The sequence below is a fragment of the Nyctereutes procyonoides genome, unplaced genomic scaffold (assembly GCF_905146905.1).
Source record: "Nyctereutes procyonoides isolate TBG_1078 unplaced genomic scaffold, NYPRO_anot_genome, whole genome shotgun sequence".
NCBI lineage: Eukaryota > Metazoa > Chordata > Mammalia > Carnivora > Canidae > Nyctereutes > Nyctereutes procyonoides.
In genome coordinates, this window is record NW_026575041.1 from 6,643,320 (window position 1) to 6,660,963 (window position 17,644).

The 17,644-nt window shown below is 41.0% G+C and overlaps 1 protein-coding gene across 1 annotated transcript in view; it reads right to left on the bottom strand.

The window, feature by feature from the left end:
* GAB2 (GRB2 associated binding protein 2) overlaps positions 1 to 17,644 on the bottom strand; it is a 195,998-nt gene that overhangs the window by 14,116 nt on the left and 164,238 nt on the right. The window contains exon 3 of the mRNA XM_055320402.1: positions 12,902 to 13,145. Coding sequence (XP_055176377.1) covers positions 12,902 to 13,145 — 244 coding nt within the window. The remainder of the gene's footprint in view (positions 1 to 12,901; positions 13,146 to 17,644) is intronic.

Sequence of the window (17,644 nt, forward strand, 5' to 3'; positions counted from 1 at the left end):
CTCCTCCTTTCCCTTTGCTCCCACCGCAGGCTGTGCTTCCACCAAAACACTTGCTCTGCCTCGCGTTAGAGCTGTCGGGGCCTGGGTCCAGCACTTCCACCGGCCCTGCGCCCCTAGGGGGCAGGGAACCCTTCCCGTGCCCTAGCACGGTGCCGTGCCCTGTGTGGAGGGGCATGGGCTGCTGCTTCAAGAATGAGCTGAAAGGAGTTACACAAGGGAAACGATTGCCAAAAGCCATGCACTCAGACAGACAGATGGCAGTAGAACTGGCTCTGCTCAAAGCCGTTGCTACGGTGTGCCCCCTCTTTAGCAGTCATCCCGAGTGGAATTCTGACACTCGTGAGTTCTGTGGCCTTTACCATTTCCGTGTCCACCTTTACCGAGGTCTATGTCACCATGGTGTCCTGAGCCGCTTTCCTGAGACGAATACCTGAAAGGGGTGGATCCTGAGAGAGAGAGGCTTCTCTTGCAGGCTGGGGTTGGCCAGAGGCCTCATAAAAGCAGCACGGGACTGTGCTGGGCACACCACACACAAGGTCATTTTGAATCCCCTTTGTGGTTCTGAGCGACAGGTATGACCCTCACACATCACACGAGAAAAACAGCAAATGGATGAGCTGAGCTGTGTGGGGAGATGCTGCACAGTGAGCAGGGGAGCTCCCTGGAGGACGCGGAGGCGGCGAGTGAGAGAAGGCGCTCCCTCCAGCCAGCAGCCCCTGCCTCTCGTTCCCACGCCAGGGAACGCCAGCTGGTGGGGGCGCCAGCACATCACCTCTTGCTGGTACTCCCATCTTCACACGGACCAGAAACCTCTCCCTTATCTTCTAGCAGCAATGTCCACAGTAGCCAAACTGTGGAAGGAGCCTCGGTGCCCATTGACAGATGAATGGATAAGAAGATGTGGTCTATGTATAGAATGGGATATCACTCAGCCATCAGAAAGGATGAATAGGCATTTGCTTCAACGTGGATGGAACTGGAGGGTGTTATGCTGAGTGAAGTAAGTCAGCCGGAGAAGGACAAACATATGGTTTCAAACCATATGTGGAATATAAAGAATAGTGAAAGGTATAAGGAAAAGGAGGGGAACTGAGTGGGAAAAATTAGGAAGACAAACAATGAGAGATACCTAACTCTGGGAAACAAACAAAGGGTAGCACAAGTGGAGGTGGGCAGGAGGGTTGGGGTAACTGGGTGACAGGCGCTGAGGAGGGCACTTGATGGGATGAACTCTGGGTGTTATACTACATGTTGGCAAACTGAACTTAAATAAAAACAAATGTAAATAAAATTAAATTAAAGGAATGCTTTCGTAGTTTTCCTCATCACTTTATTTGGCAATAGCTCTTTGGCATTTCTCCATATAGTTTTATGTACCACATGACACCACATATCACTCTTTTCCACCCTACTCCTAGTACCTTCATGATGAAGAGCCCAGTTTGATTTTAATGGATCTGTTCCTATTTAAAGAAAGCGAATACACAAATGGTTGTAAGTAAATTAACCACCATTTAGCTCTGTAACTGTCACTGGCAATCTTAAGAGGTCATGTGGACCATCCTTCTGCATTTAACCCATTCCACAGGGATCCTTCCAGTGAGGGAAGAAAATGCAGAAAATGCTGTCTCTTAATCTCTAAGAGGTGAGGTGATCTTTGCATCTCAAGGCCTTCTGGCTGCAAGTTTGAGCTTGCCTTCTCGTTGTGGTTTTGGAGCAAAGTTATATATATGAAATGAGTGAAACTAGAAGTTGTAATATTCTCTGTCTCTGGTCAATCAAAGCTACTGGGTGAATGAGTCGCTAAGACCTCTTACAAATGTTTAATCAAAGGTAAGTTCTCTTTTGCCATTTCTGATTTTACTTTCTACCCACCATCTTTCTGCAGAGTATCGCTGCAGGGTCAGTGATGCACTGAGTCTGGAATCTCATCACTTGACACTTCACTTCCCCTGCCCCCCCCCTTCCCCAGAATTACGGCTTTTGGAGGCATGTGACTCACCACAATGTATCACCTGTTGCAGGTTTAACAGCCTCCTTGAAATAGGAAGACAGAGAAGGTCTGGAATCTGAAATGAGGCCCTAAAAGCTGGAGGGCAAAAATAAATCCGGGGAAGCTAACTGGTCCCCAAAGACAAAAAGGACTTTGCTCATCTTGACGGTGTCAGTTCAAAACTCCTTCCTTGGCAATAGTTACTACTTTGAGGAGTTACTTATTTTTGCTCAGTGGAAAAGCCAGATTTTGAGAACCGTAGTCATTTCAGCCAGAATGCATATCCAGTACTTGAAGGAACAGTGGCTGCAACTACAGTAAAAAATAAATAATTTCTAGTTTAATCTCTGAAGTGCTTAATTTATTGTACAATATGAGAGGTTCCCCATAAATGAAAAAAGGAATAGATAAAAGATTGGTTATTATTAGCCTCAGTAAATACTCTTTCATAATAGTAATCCAAGCAGACATCTTTATGTCTATGCTAGGCAGAGATGATGGTTCTCTCTCCCAAGTCCTCACTCAGAAGTAATTCTATGAGGGGCACCTGGCTGGCTCAGTCAGTGGAGCATGTGGCTCTTGATCTTGGGATTGTGCGTTTGAGCCCCATGTTGGGTGTGATTACTTAAAAATTAAAAAAAAAAGAAAGAAAGAAAGAAAGAAAGAAAGAAAGAAAGAAAGAAAGAAAGAAAGAAAGAAAGAAAGAAAGAAAGAAAAAAGATTCTTGGATGTCTCAGTCAGTTAAGCATCAGCCTTTGGCTCAGGTTGTGATCTCAGGGTCCTGGGATCCAGCCTGCATACAGCTCCCTGCTCAGTAGGGAGTCTGCTTCTCCCTCTCCCTTTCCCCTTGCTTGTGCTTTCTCTAAAATAAATAAATAAATAAATAAATAAATAAATAAATAAATAAATAAATAAATAAATAAATAAAAAAAAAATCTTTTTTTTTTTAAAAGATGTAGCTCTATGAGATTATTTCAAAGATCTCATGAGGTAACTAATGTGATAGTGTTTTGTAAACTGTAAAGCATTATTCCTTTTTTCCAGAGCACCTATGTAACATGAATGTCAGAAGCAGTATGGTCACACCATTTGTCAACATTTGGCATTGTCAGTTTTTTTTTTATTTTACCCATTCTGGTGGAGATGAAGCAAAACTCCGAGGTTTTAATTTACATTTCCCTGGTGATTTGACATCTTTGCATTTGCCATTTCTGTATCTTTTCTTGGTGAAATGTCTATTCAAATCTTCTGCCCGTTTAAAAAAAATTGGGTTGTTTGTCTTAAGTTATAATAGTGCTTTATATTTTCTAGAAATAAATCCTTTGTCAGATATATTTGTTTTGAGTATTTTCTCATATTTTGTGATTTGGCATTTTGTTTTCTTAATGGGGCTTTTTGAAGAACAAAAGTTTTTTTTTTTAAGAACAAAAGTTTTAATTTTGTTCTGCACTTTATCACTTTATTTTCCTTTATGATTCCTTTGTATCCTATGATAAAAATCTTTGCTTATCCGAAGATCACAAAGATGTTTTCTTCTAGACATTTCATAGAATCAGATTTAGGTCTCTAAACACATTTAATTTTGAGTAGTGTGGTAACAATAAAGTTTCTTTTTTTTTCTTAATTCCTATATGGATATCCAGCTGTTCCAGCACCATTTGTTGAAAAGCCTTTCAGTCCCTATTGGCACCTTTGTCAACACATGCATGTGTGTGTGCACACACACATACCTCATTATTCTGTTCTAGTGAGCTCTGTATGTTTACCTTTTCATCAATACAACATGGTCTTGAAGAAGAAAGACAAAGAAAGACAAAGTTTGGTTGTCTGCAAGTCTTGAAATCAGGTAGTATAAATCCTGCAACTTCATCAAGTTCTTTAAAAAAATCATTTTGGTTATTCTAAGTTGTTTGGAGTGGCATATCAACTTTAGAGTTAGCTTCTCAATTTCTATGAAAAAGCTTAGCTGGGATTTTTATTTGGACTGCACTGGAGCTATAGATCAATTTGGGAAGATTTGCCATTTTAATAATATTGGGTCTTCCAATTCATAACTATAGCATATCACTCTCCATATTTAAGTCTTTAGTTTCCCTCAGAAGTGTTTGATAGTGATTTTGGTGATGAGGTCTTGTGTATCTTTTTTTATTCCTAAGCACTCCATGTTTTTTTTTTTGCATCATTATATGGAGATTTTTTTTAAAGTCCATTTTCCAAATGTTTGCTGCTAGTATGTAAAAATTAATTTGTATATAATAATCCTTTATCCTATGACCTTGCTAAATTCACTTCTTCATTATAATAGTTGTTTTCTAGATTCTTTAAAATTTTTATATAAACAATCAAGTTACCTGCAAGTAGAGACAGTGTTATGTCTTCCCTTCTCATCTTTGTGCGTCTTACATTTTTTGTTTCCTTATTGGACAGGCTATAACCCCTGTACAATTATTTTTTTAAGATTTTATTTATTTATTCGAGAGAGAGAGGCAGAGGGAGAAGCAGGCCCCATGCAGGGAAGCGCAATGTGGGACTTATCCCCGGACCCGGAATCACACCCTGAGCCAAAGACAGATACTCAACCACTGAGCCACCCAGGCATCCCCTCTGTACAATGTTGAGCAGAAGTGAGAGCAGGTATTCTGTCCTTGTCCTTAGTATTATGAGAATATGTTTAATATTTCTCTGTTAGGTATAATATTAGCTGTAGGTTATCCTTAGCAGTCTGCTATTAATTTGAAGGAGTTCTCCTCTATTTACAGTTTGCTAAGAAAATTTTTATGAAGAGGCATTGAGTTTTGATAAATGCTTTTTCTGCACCTACTAATGTGATGATTACATTGTTTTTCTCCTTATTTTCTCTCCTTTTTAAAAAAGAGAGGTGGGGGAGAGAAGAGAGAGGGATAGAGAGAGAAGGGGAGAGAAGGAGAAAGGGAGGGAGGAGGGGCAGAAGGAGAGGGAGAGAGAGAGGGAGAGAGAGAATGTAAACCAGGCTCTATGCCCAATGCAGAGCCTAACTCGGGGCTTGATCTCACAATCCTGAGATCATGACCTGAGTGGAAATCAAGAGTAAGACACTTGACACTTAGCTGATTGAGCCACCCAGGCACCCCTCTCCTTATGATCTTGATGTGATTAATTACACTGGTTGGTTTCTTAATGAAAAACCAATCTTGCATTCCTAGGATGAACACTACTTATCATGAACTATTATCCCTAATGATGTATATACACACATACATTCCCTACTATATTTAAATACATATTAGGGAACACACATACATATTAAATATATATTTTTAAGTTGGATTTGATTACTAATTTTTTTAAAAGAAAAGATTTCTGCATCTATATCCACAGGGAATATTACCTTCTGATTTTCTTTCCTGTAATCTTTGTCAGGTTTTGGTAGTAGGGTTATTTTGGTGTCAAAAAATGAGTTGCACCTTAAAAAAAATAAGTTGCAAAAGGATCCCCTCTTATGTTTTCTGAAAGAATCTGGGTAATATTTGTGTTACCCTGTTTGATAGAATTTACCAATAAAACCACGTAGGCCTGGTTTTGTAGATATTTACCCAAGAGAAATGAAGCAAATGTCTACACTTGTTAGTGACTATTTATGTACAAATGTACCTAATTTGTAATAGCTAAAACTAAATCCAAGAATAGATCAACATAAGAATGGATCAGTAAATTGTGATATAAAGGTACAATGAATTACTACTCAGCAATAAAAAGGAACAACTAATGATACATGTAACAACATGGATGAATCCCAAAAGCATTATGTTGAGTGAAAGAAATAAGGAAAATAGTAAATACTATATGATTCCACTCAAGCAAAATTCTAGAAAATGATAACTAATGTAGTGATAGATATATTGTCAGTGGTCCCTGAGGAATGAGGTAGAAGAAAGTATGGATTACAAAGGGGCATGAGGAAACTTGATGTATATTCACATTGTACTTCAAATACCTCTCAAAAATTATTATTTTTAAAAGATTTTATTTATTTATTCAAGAGACAGAGAAAGAGAGAGAGAGAGAGAGAGAGGGAGGCAGAGACACAGGCACAGGGAGAAGCAGGCTCCATGCAGAAGCCTGATGTGGGACTTGATCCCGGGACCCCAGGATTACGCCCTGGGCCAAAGGCAGGCGCCAAACCACTGAGCCACCCAGGGATCCCCTCAAAAATTATTTTTAAAAAAAGGTAAATAAAATTGTGGGGTAGGTGAAAAGGGGGAGGATTCTAGAACTGAAAAATCAATTTTAAAAAATTATCCAAAATGAGCACAGAGAGGAAATCAGATTTTTAAAAAATGAATAGTATAATTGATACTACAGTATCAGTGATGTATTGGTCAGTATCAAGTGGTCTAATGTGAGGAATAGAAGGAAAGCAGAGATGGAATGGGGCAGAAAAAAAAACTTGAAAAAATATTGGTAGAAATTTTGCTGTACTAGATCAAAAAGAACAACAAATAGAATCAGAAAGCAAAGAAAAACATCTCAAGAGATATCATAGTCAAATTGCTAAAAAACAAAGAAAAAAAAAGTCATCAAACAGACAGAAGCCCAAATAGCCAAAATAATCTTGCAAACAAAGATCAAAGTGAGAGGCCTCGTACTTCCTGATTTCAAAACATATTATTACAAAGCTATGGTAATTAAAAATGTGGTACTGGCGCAAAGATAGACATCTACACCAATAGAATAGAATACGGAGCCCAGAAATAACCTTCACATATATGATCTAGTGATTTTCAGCACAGGTGCTCAGACCATTCAATGGGAAAAAGGACAATATTTTCAACAAATGGTGCTGGGAGAATTAGATATCCATATGCACAAAAATGGAAGTTAGAGCTTTACCTGACACCATATATAAAAAATTAACAAAAAGACCTCAGAGCTAAAACTATAAACTCTGAGAAGAAAACACTGGAGAAAAAGCTTCTGGACATTGGATTTGGCAATGATTTTTTTAAAATACATGACACCAAAAGCACAGGGAACAAAATTAAAAATAGATAAATTGAACTGCACCAAAGGACACAATCAGCAGAGTGAAAGGCAATCTACAGAATGGGGGAAAGATCTGTAAATCATATTTGGCAAGGTGTTAATATCCAGAATATAAAAAGAACTTCTACAACCTAACAGCAACACAACAACAACAAACCAGCCAGATTAAAAAAAAAAAATGGGCAGAGACCTACATAGACATTTCTCTAAAGATATACAAATAGCCAACAAACACATGAAAAGATGCTGAACATCACTAATCATTATAGAAATATAAATAAAACCATAGTGAGGAGTGCCTGGGTAGCTCAGTTGGTTAAGCATTGAACTCTTGATTTCAGCTCAGGTCATGATCTCAGGGTTGCGAGATCAAGCCCTGCATTGGGCTCTGCACTGGGCATGGAACCTGCTTTGGATTTTCTCTCTCCTTCTGCCCCTCCCCCTCTAAAACAAACAAACAAACAAACAAACAAACAAACCCAAACCAAACAAACTCGAAGCTCACTCACCTCACTCTAAACCACAGTGAGATACTACTTCACAGCCATTAGGATGGTACTACTAAAAAATTACAAATATTGGCAAAGATATGGAGAAACTGTAACCCTTGTGCACGGTTGTAAAATGGTGCAGCCATAATGAAAAAACAGTATGGGAGTTTCTCAAAAGATTGAAAACAGAATCACCAGAGTATCCAGCAATTCTACTTCTAGATATATATACCCTAAAGAATTGAAAGCTGAGTCCTGGAAGAGTACTTGTACATCCAGGTTCACGGCAGCATTAACCACAACAGCCAAAAGGTGGAAGCAACCAAGGTGTCTACTGATGGATGAAATAAACATATGTGGCATAAATAGCCAATGAAATATTATTCAGCCATAAAAAAGGAAGGAAATTCTGACATGTGTTTTAACATGGATGAACCTTAAAGACATTATCCTAAGTGCAAAAACCCACTCGCAAAAAGACAAGTACTATATGATTGCATTTATGTGAGTTACCTGGAGAAGTCAAATTCATACAGACAGTAGAAAGGGGGGTGCTGGGAAGCAGGGGAAAGGTGAAATGTAGAATTTTTAACTTGGGGAGAGTTTCAGTTTTGTAAGATGAGAAGAGTTCTGGAGATTGGTTGCATAACAATGTGGAAGTACTTACCACTTACTGATCTGGACACTTAAAAATAAACTAAGATGATGAATTTTATGTTATGCATATTTCACCACAATTTTTATATAAAGGAGGAAAAAAAACCTATTAGGAGAAAGATACATTACATATAGGATTCTAACAATAAAAATAACAGCTGACCTTCCAATGAAGGGCAAAAGAGTATAGAATTACATTCTTTAAAATGCCAAAAGAAAATAAAACCATCATTCCAGAATTTTATATTCAGCAAAATATCTCTCAGAAGTGAAGGTGAGGGGCTCCTGGATGGCACAGGTGGTTAAGTGGCTGACTGGTTTGGGCTCAGGTCAGGATCTCGGGGTTGTGAGACTGAGCTCTGCACTGGGTTCTGCACTCAGTGGGGAGTCTACCTGAGATTCTCTCTCCCTCTCCCTCTGCCTCTCCGCTCCACACATGTGCACACTCTCTCTCAAATAAATCTTTTTTTTTTTAACAAAGAAGGTGAAATACAGATATTTCCAGATAAATGAAAACTGGGAAAACCTGTCACAAGGGGACTCTTATGGTAAGAAATGATAAACTAAGCTCTTCAGGTTGAAGTGAAAACCACACTAGACAACATTTAATATTTGCTTTCAACACTCACATACTTTTAACGAATGTGGGAGGGAAAATTATGCAGATATTTACTATTTCTGCTGCTCTTCCTTCATTCCTGAAGATTTTAGTTTTTTTCTGGTATTATTTTGCTTCAGCCAGAAGACCTTCCTTATCATTTCTTTAAATCAGATCTCTTGGAAATTCTCTTATTTTTCTTTCATCTGACAATCTCTTGATTTTGTTTTCATTCCTAAAGGATAATTTTTCAGGATATTAATTTTTTCAGGATATTAATTTGTGGGTTCATAGTTTTTCTTTTCTCTCCATTAATTTTTATGGAATATTGTTATAATACAGGCTTTTAAATTTCTCTGATAATTCCAACAATCTAGGTTATGTTGGGGTTGGCATCTGTGCTTTCCCTTCAGAACTGGTTACATTTTGCTGGTTCTCTGTATGCTGAGAAATTTTGGATTATATCTTTAGTATTATGATATTTTGTTGTGTAGATGCTGGGTTCTGTTATAATCTTCTGGAGAGCACTGAGGTTTTTGTTTTGCAGGCAATCACTGTGGTTATTAGATTCAAGCTGCAAGTTCCGTCTCTCCTTTGGTCTGTGGTGGTGTGGATCTTCGTGTAGTTCACAAAGCATGTATTCTGGTTCGGTCCATCCTACCCATGTGCAGCTCACAGTAAACCTAAGACTTATGTGGTTTCATACCCAGAATTAGGGAATCTCTTCTCCAGCAATCTTCTCTCTGGGTATTCCATTCCTTTCCAGTCTCCAAAGGGCTCCTTTTTCAAGGTTCCTCTACTAAGAAAGATGGGGTTTCTACCACAGTTCCAGCTGTCTGCCCCAATGTGCAGCTGTGTGAGTGGGTCCACCCTTGGGGTAATTCCATGAGATACAGATTCACCTCTATGTAGCTGCTATCTCCAAGTTTTGCTCCCCTCTATTTTTTTATTTCTTAAAATATTTTATTTATTCATTCATGAGAGACACAGAGTGCACGCAAGAGAGGCAGAAACACATGCAGAGGGAGAAGCAGGCTCCATGCAGGGAGCCCGATGTGGGACTTGATCCCAGGTCTCCAGGATCACAACCTGGGCTGAAGGTGGCGCTAAACCGCTGAGCCACCCGGGCTGCCCTGTTTCCCTTTATAATTTGCCTCATTTTATTTTTATAGAATCAGACTGATTACAAGGTAATTGTATTTTGTCCACAATTTTTACTTGTGGTCAGTGAGAGAGGTAGCCTGTAGTGCTTCTGCCACCATACCGTGACTGGCACTCCCCAGTTATTCTTTAGTTTCTATCTCTCTCCTAAATTTCACCATCTCTTCAGTATGTCCAGCCCCACCTCTTAACACCACAAATTAAAGCAATTAGCAATTAGACACCTAAAGTCTTTGTACGCTGCTAACTCCTTTTTTTTTTTTTTTTGAGAGAGAGAGAGAGAGAATGCAACACAAGCAGGGGAGGGGCAGAGGCAGAGGGAGAGGGAATCCTAAGCAGACCCCACACCCAGAGTAGAGCCTGACTCGGGGCTCAATCTGATGATACTGAGATCATTACTTGAGCTGAAATCAAGAGTTGAATGCTTAACCAACTGAGCCATCCAGGTGCCCCCACTGCTAGCTCCTTTTAAGAGTTACATCTCTTTCAACTTCTGCCTGCTTTTTGGCTGCTCTTCAGTGCCTTCAAACAGTTGTTTTTTCATATTATGTCCAGAGTGTTTAATTGTTACAGTATGTTTAGTATCATGCAAACTATTCCATTACTTCCAGAAATTATATGGTGTTTCTGGACCAAAGAAAGCTTCCTTCCCACCCTCCATTACTTGGGAATTCTGTTAATGTTGTTTGAACTTATTTTTTTCCAAAAAATCTCCAAGATCCTGTTCATCACTGTCTTGCTCCCACACCCATGCAAGTAAACGCAAAGACATAGAGAAAAGCACAGCTTTCTCAGGACCACACAATAAAGCTGCTTCCCCAACTGCAAATAAGCTTTGTCTCCCCTTTTAGGTTTTCTCTCTATAATACAGATTTGTTTGGATATTTTTTTATGTACCTACTATATGCCTTTGGTACTATCTTCAAAGTGCAGTAATATATTGATATAAATATCCATACTATGAAGCAGAAGCTCCAAATGCTGTGGGAGAGAGAATAAAAATTTGCTGTAGGCATTCAGAGAAGTGGCAGATTTCAGCTAGGAAAATTAACCAAGGTTTTACGGTGGCGGGGGAGAGGGGTGGAGAGAGTGGGCCCAAAGTGCTAATTCAAGCAGAGGTATTTACATATCTGCTCTCTGTTGCTCTTGCAGCATCATGGCAGTGGAAGTGGTGGTAGTTGTTAGTATTACGTTAAGCCTTCTTCTTAAGGTGTGATCTACAGACAAGCTGCACTGGCATCCTCTGGCATTTAGCAGAAAGGCAGGATCTCAGGACCCACGGCAGGCCTACTGGATCAGAATCAGCCTTTTAACCAGATCCCCAGGTATTTCATATGCACTTAAAGTTGAGAGGCATTAACAGAAAGTATGCTTTCAAGAAAACAATGATTTTAAGACTTCACCTTCTCTACTCTCAGACAACAACATGTGTAGTAGTAGAGGGGGATGGGGCACAAGAACAAATGGTCATATGTACTGAGGATGTGCCACTGGTTCTATTTGTTCTGTCGCTTTACGCTCATCAGTAAGCCTCAGAATTAGTTCTTTCCATTCTGCAGATAAGGAACGGAAACTCAAGTATGTTCGATAAGTGGCACAAGATCACAAAGAAAGTGGCGGAAGCTAAATTTGGACCCATATACGACCAACCCCAAAGCCTGTAATATGTTTTCAGTACAGAACACTGCCTGTCTCTGTGCGTGATTCAGGAGCATTGGTACTATTTACAGCGCTGCCACTAACTAGTTTAGTGATGTCGCCTCACTCATCCTACCTTTGTTTTAGAGCTCAGCAGTTCATGTCTAAGTTGATGGAATTTGGACTAGTAAAAGTTCACAAATGAACTCTGCTGCTTCCGGGAAAATTAAGACAGAGTGCTGGAATCCCTGTTGTGTGATGGTAAATGACTCGGACACTCAGAAGCAGGGTAGCATAGTGTGGAATACAGGACCAGAACTGAGCAGACCTGGGTTCTAGTCCTGCCTCTGTCACTTTCGCTGTGAGCTTCATTTTCTTGATCTATGAGATGGAGAGAAATTATCTATATTGGCTATCTCTCAGTACATTTAACTGGTTAGATAAGATTATGCTTGAAAACGTTCTATGATGTGATACAGCAATACAGTCAGTGATCTAATTGCCTTAGTTTTTCTAACACAAATTAGGTATTTCTAAATTAATTAAGAAACATGATTTGTAGTCTGCTGGCCATGGTAGCAACTAGGAACTAGCTCTGGCAAAGCCTATCACCTCTGTGCTTTTGTTTCCCCAAACGATGGGAATAAAAGGTAATAAAAATATGTGCAAGCTCCACACCTGTGAGAGAGCTAGTGGTGTTAGAAATACAAAGACTGTTATTCTAGAGCAGGGAGTCCTTGCTCTAGAACTTTCGGTGGTGATGACAGGTTTCCTTATTTGTGCTGTCTGCTATGGGAGCCACTAGTCACATGTGACTACTAAGCACTTGAAAGGTGGCCAGTGCAACTGAGGATCTTAATTTTAAGATTTATCTTATTTGAATCCTTTCGAATTTAAATAGCCACATGTGGATAGTTAATTCCCATACAGAACAGTGCAGCTCTAGAGCAAAATGAGATAAGAATTGGTTCAATCATTTAAGACTTTATAGCTATATTCTTATTGCCAAAAATTGATGTGTTTTTTCCAAATCTGAAACCTTAGCCCCTAATGCCTTTTTTTCACCCAGATTAAACAAAACATTTTTATAGTATGATTTTTGATAACAGGAGGTTCCTCCGGAATCTAATTATCACTGTAGAGTAACATAGCTGATACCAATAAAATGCGAAGGTTACCCGGGTGAAAGAATGATGCTTTGTTACTAAATATATCTGTTTGCCTGAGAAGATAAAATATTTTACTTCTTTGTCTTTACAATTAAAAACATTTGGGCTGAAAGTTACTCCTAGGTCCTGTGAGTGGGCGTCGGACCCATCACTGCTCAGGGCAGTCTCCTACCTTGCGTTCTCCGCTCTCCGGCTTATGCATTGGTGCAAGTAGAGATACTCCTGAGGCGCACTGGTGGACAAGGCGGGCTGCATGTGGTTCGACACTGGGGGTTCAAAGGTGAACAAGGTTGGGTGGCTGGAGTGTGATGGGGCTGAGGACTTCCGTTCCCGGAGAAGGTGCTGACTGGAGCTGCTGAGCTCTGCTGGAGAGGAGCGGGGGCCGTGACTGGCCGAGGAGAGGTTTCTCAGGGAGTCTGTGAAACAAAAGAAGGAGCTCTGTGACTGGAAATGGAAAGAGAGGTGTCATCACCCCAAAGTAGGCTGTCAGAGGAAGAAAAGATACTAAGAGCCGAGGCAACGGTCCAGCAGCAGCCTTCTCTCCCCCGCACACACCTGCTCCTCCTCTGCCTCCCAGAGAGGAGGGCTGTGGCCTCCTGCTGGAAAAGGAGATGCCCTGACCCTCTGTGCTGCTCCTGGAGTCGCCTGGAGGCCACTCCCTGTCACAACCTTGATGGTGTTTGCCCAGCTCCCAGGGGGTGTGGCTGCCTACAGCTCCGGAGTGTGCCTCTAGCACTCAGGCGAGGCCAGCCCTTGGAGCAGTAAGTGCTACTGCCTTCCTCTTCTTTGGAGGCTCCAGCTGTCATCAGCTCCATCAAAACTAAGGCTGGCTTTGCTAAATGAGCTTTGCTTCCTGAAGACCATTAAGCCAGACCCTAGACTGTGCCTTGCTGTATTAATGATAAAAGCACAAATGTATTGGGAGCAGACTGTCTTGTAACACTGGTCCCAGCTCCTCCTGGCTGCCCTTCCAAGTCTTCTTCAGGACAATGATGTTCCCCATTCTTCAACTCTTGTGCCCTCACTCTGTGTTGATTGGTCTTTTTTTTTTTTTTCTTTCTCTTAACTCTCATCTTAAATTCCCCTCTGTTGTGCTAGAAAAGCAGCAAGGTATTAAAAGACAGATCACAGCTGACAGTGCCACCCCCACCCCACCCCAAGCCAAGGATTACTCTTTTGGCTGGTTCTCTAAGCTTAGTCCAAGTTCCTGAGCCTAACATACAAGGCCTTTTACAGTCTGACCTACTTCCTGCCTCTCTCCTCCCAGACCCGAGGTATTCAGAAGCTTCATCAATCCCCAGGCACACCAGCCCCTTTTACAGCTCTGTCTTACGGCCTCTGCTGTTCCTTCTGCCTGGATTTCACTTCTACTCTACTGGCACTCATATGCAGACTTTAAGACCCTACACAGATACCATATTCTCTCTGAAACCTTCCTGGACACAGCCCTTCTTCTGGCTGCCAAATAGCACTTGGCCCATGCTTTGTTAGATCCACTGTCTCTGTGCCTCCTTGCCCAGCCCATGAGTTTCTGAGATAGTGACTGATGCCCTAACACCTACAGTCCCAGGATTTACCCAATAAAGGCCAGGGGCACAAAGTTTTTAGTCCCCAAAGTTTTAGTTTTAGTTTTAGTCTTGTTTATAGAACAAGTAAAAATGTTCATTTAGTGTATAATAATTCCACAGTGAAATTTCATGTTCAAAAGAAATAAAGGGCTAAAGATCTAACTTCTGGCGATGTGACAGCTAGTGGAGTATGATGTTGTAGTGGTGGCATGGTGGCTTGCTGGGGCTATTCGAATCTTTTCAGAGGGGACACACTCCTGTTCCTACTTCCTGTTATCTGACCTATTTTAGGGCCCTTCTCATGGCCCTAGACAGGGTCACCCGCTCATTAGTGCTCCATTGCATTAATTACTCTCTGGTCTTCTCTGATGCTAGCAGAACAACTTCTGCCAGTGTACAACAGAAAAAGCCCCAGGCCTCTGGGGAAAAACTGTTCCATCGACAGCTGTATTGACCTCCAAAATGAATTCCCATTACAGGTCTTGTAGTGAACTGGATGTTTGTTAACAAGAATCAATGGCTTCATTACTCCATTAGATTTGCAAGATGAACTCTCTAATGGCAGAGGGGGAAGGTTTATGCTAGTGGATGGAGTAGCCATGGCGCCAGGGATGAACACAGCTGCTGCCAGAGAAGACACAGGGAAGGTGCAAAGAAAAAGCCTCTGGAGCAATTCCACCTTCCCCATGGTCTTTTTGGACTCCTCCCTCTCTGCCACCCCTTCAGTGGGGGCGTTTTTCAGGGTTCCACTCCAGACCCTCCTATAGCTTCACTTACTCATGAGACTCCCCCGGGGTAATCTTCTCCAGCCAGGTGATAACAACTCTCAAAAATCAATCTTTAGCCCAGTTCTCTATCCTGGGCTCTTGTCCTATAGCCCTCTGCCTGCTGGGCATCACCATTCAGACGTCCCACATGTAGGTCAAGCTCAGGGATCCTCCTCCTATGCTCTCCCACTCCATGAAGTACATCAACACCACCATCTGACTGGTCCTGAGCCAGAAACCTAGGCATTATCTATGACTCTTCTCTTTCTCAACAACCATGTCATGTCGTTATGTCATTGCTCTGCCTCAGATTCTTCAGTGGCTCCCTGTTATCCTCAGGATGGCCTACAAAGCTCTCTCTTTTTAAAACTGTTTTCCTGTTTATTTCTTCAACCTTGTTTCTGACCAGGCTTTCCTTGTGTTTCAAACAGAATTTTAGGAAGACAGTAACCTTTTTCTCTCATCACTCCATACTTCTGGCTGTAAACTCAGTGAGGGCAGAGATACTGCTTCTTCTCTAAGTCTTCTCTCTAGCATCAGACACATTGTGTTACATAACTCCAAAATATGTGTTGATTAAACAAATGAAGTACCCAGCATGAAGTGTACTTCCTCAATACTGCTCACTGATTCCTCACTGCCTTCAGAACAAAGTCTAGGTTCTCCAGTCTGACAAGAAAGGCCATTCTGTCACAATCTCCTTACCCAGCTTATCACTTCATAGATCCCACATGCCCCCCCTAGGCTGCATGATTTGGGCTGTGGGTCTAAGAGAGGAGTGACCTGTTCTCATGGCTGGGGCCCTCCGCTCAGGCTATGGAGACACATCTGTGACCCAGGCTGTTCCTTGCAGAGTCAGAGAAATCCCTTCAACTCTCTGAGTCTGTTTCCTTATTTATAAGCTGACATAGGGCGGTCAGGAGGATGACATGCATAAAGGGTTGAGACAATCTGGCACACTGATAAGTTCTCAAAATGTGTTCTAGTCACTTCTGTAGTCTTGGAGCCTAAAGCAGTCTAGGCTCACTGTGTGTATTGAATATATACTAGCAGAATGAATAAAAGAGTTTTCACTAGCAGAAAACCAAATATCCTTGTTTCTTGTGGTCGAAATAAGAGAGGCTTTCAAGGTCTGCTAAGAAGATGAAGTAGGGGTTATGATGAGTTGGGTCCACTTGGAATTCCATTCTATAAATCTGAAGCCATGTCTATGAAATCAGTCAGCTCCATAATGAGCTGCAGCCTCAGAAAAATTCTTTCGAAGCTGTTTTGGTGCTCAATCTTGCCAAAATCTCACTTCTGCTTGCTACTTTAAAAGATTTCTACCTGAATGTAGGTGATTATTCCTTAGGGTCTACACTGGATTGAAGTGTTCCTGCAAAACTCCTGTCTACATGGAACCTCAGAATGTGTCCTTGTTTGAAAACGGTCTTTGCAGATCTAATTAGTTAAAATGAAGTCCTACTGGATTAGAGTAGGTCCTAATTCACTGGTGGTGATACTTATAAGAACAGCAAACAGACATTTAGGGAGAACATCATGTGATAACAGACATAGAGACTGGATAAGGAAAATGTGATGCAGCTATATAATGGAATATGATTCAGCCATATAATGAATGAAGTACAGATACATGGTACAGCATGGATGGATCTTCAAAACACTATGCTAAGTGAAAGAAGGCAGTGATAAAAGACTATTGGTTGTAATGATTTTATTTATGTGAAATGTCTAGAATTGGCATATCCAAAAAGATAGCAAGTAGACCAGTGGTTGCTCAGGGATGGGGGTGGGATGGAGTAGGAACGGGCAGTGACTGCAGATGAGTATAGGGTTTCTTTCTGAGGTAATGAAAACATTCCAACATTCAATGGTGGTGATGGTTGCAAACCCTGTGAATATACTAAAAACCAATGACTTGTACACTTTAAATAGGTGATATATGGTAACTGAATTAAAAAAAATACATATACACATGCACAAACACTTCTGCAGCATTTGAAGTATTATGTGCAAGAGATTAATGGTCTAATTAAATATACCTGACCTTTAGCTTATTCTCTCTCTGAAGAGAATACCGAACACTCAGTAAATACCAAGCCCTTGCTAAAGTAGACCGAGTAAGAGACATTCTCCTTTTCCTACCTTCAGTTCCCTGCACCTCCTCCAACTCCACTGGCTCAGGCCTTTACTGCACAATCATAGCAAGGCAGTGGGAATTTCAGCAAAACAAAACAGCAAGAACTCTTTGGGGTCAAAAGACCCAACGTCTTTTGGGTTGAATGAGATACTGGTGTGAAAACAAATCTGCACACTTGCATAAAACGTGCATAGGATTTGTTTTTTTTTTTTTTTTTTTGCCTGGGTACCCCTTGAGGAAAGACAAGAATGATAAGGGACATTATGCGATGTGTGGCTGGGCTGTTTTTGGTATGTGGCCATAAGGCTGTTGTAATGATGTGTCTTGGGTCATTAGGAAGGGCGGTTATACAGCTAGAAGAAAATGGACGTTTCCAGACTTCTGGCCTGGACTTCCATCTCCAAGTCTAGACTAAAGATAATGCCAGAAAATGCTTGAGT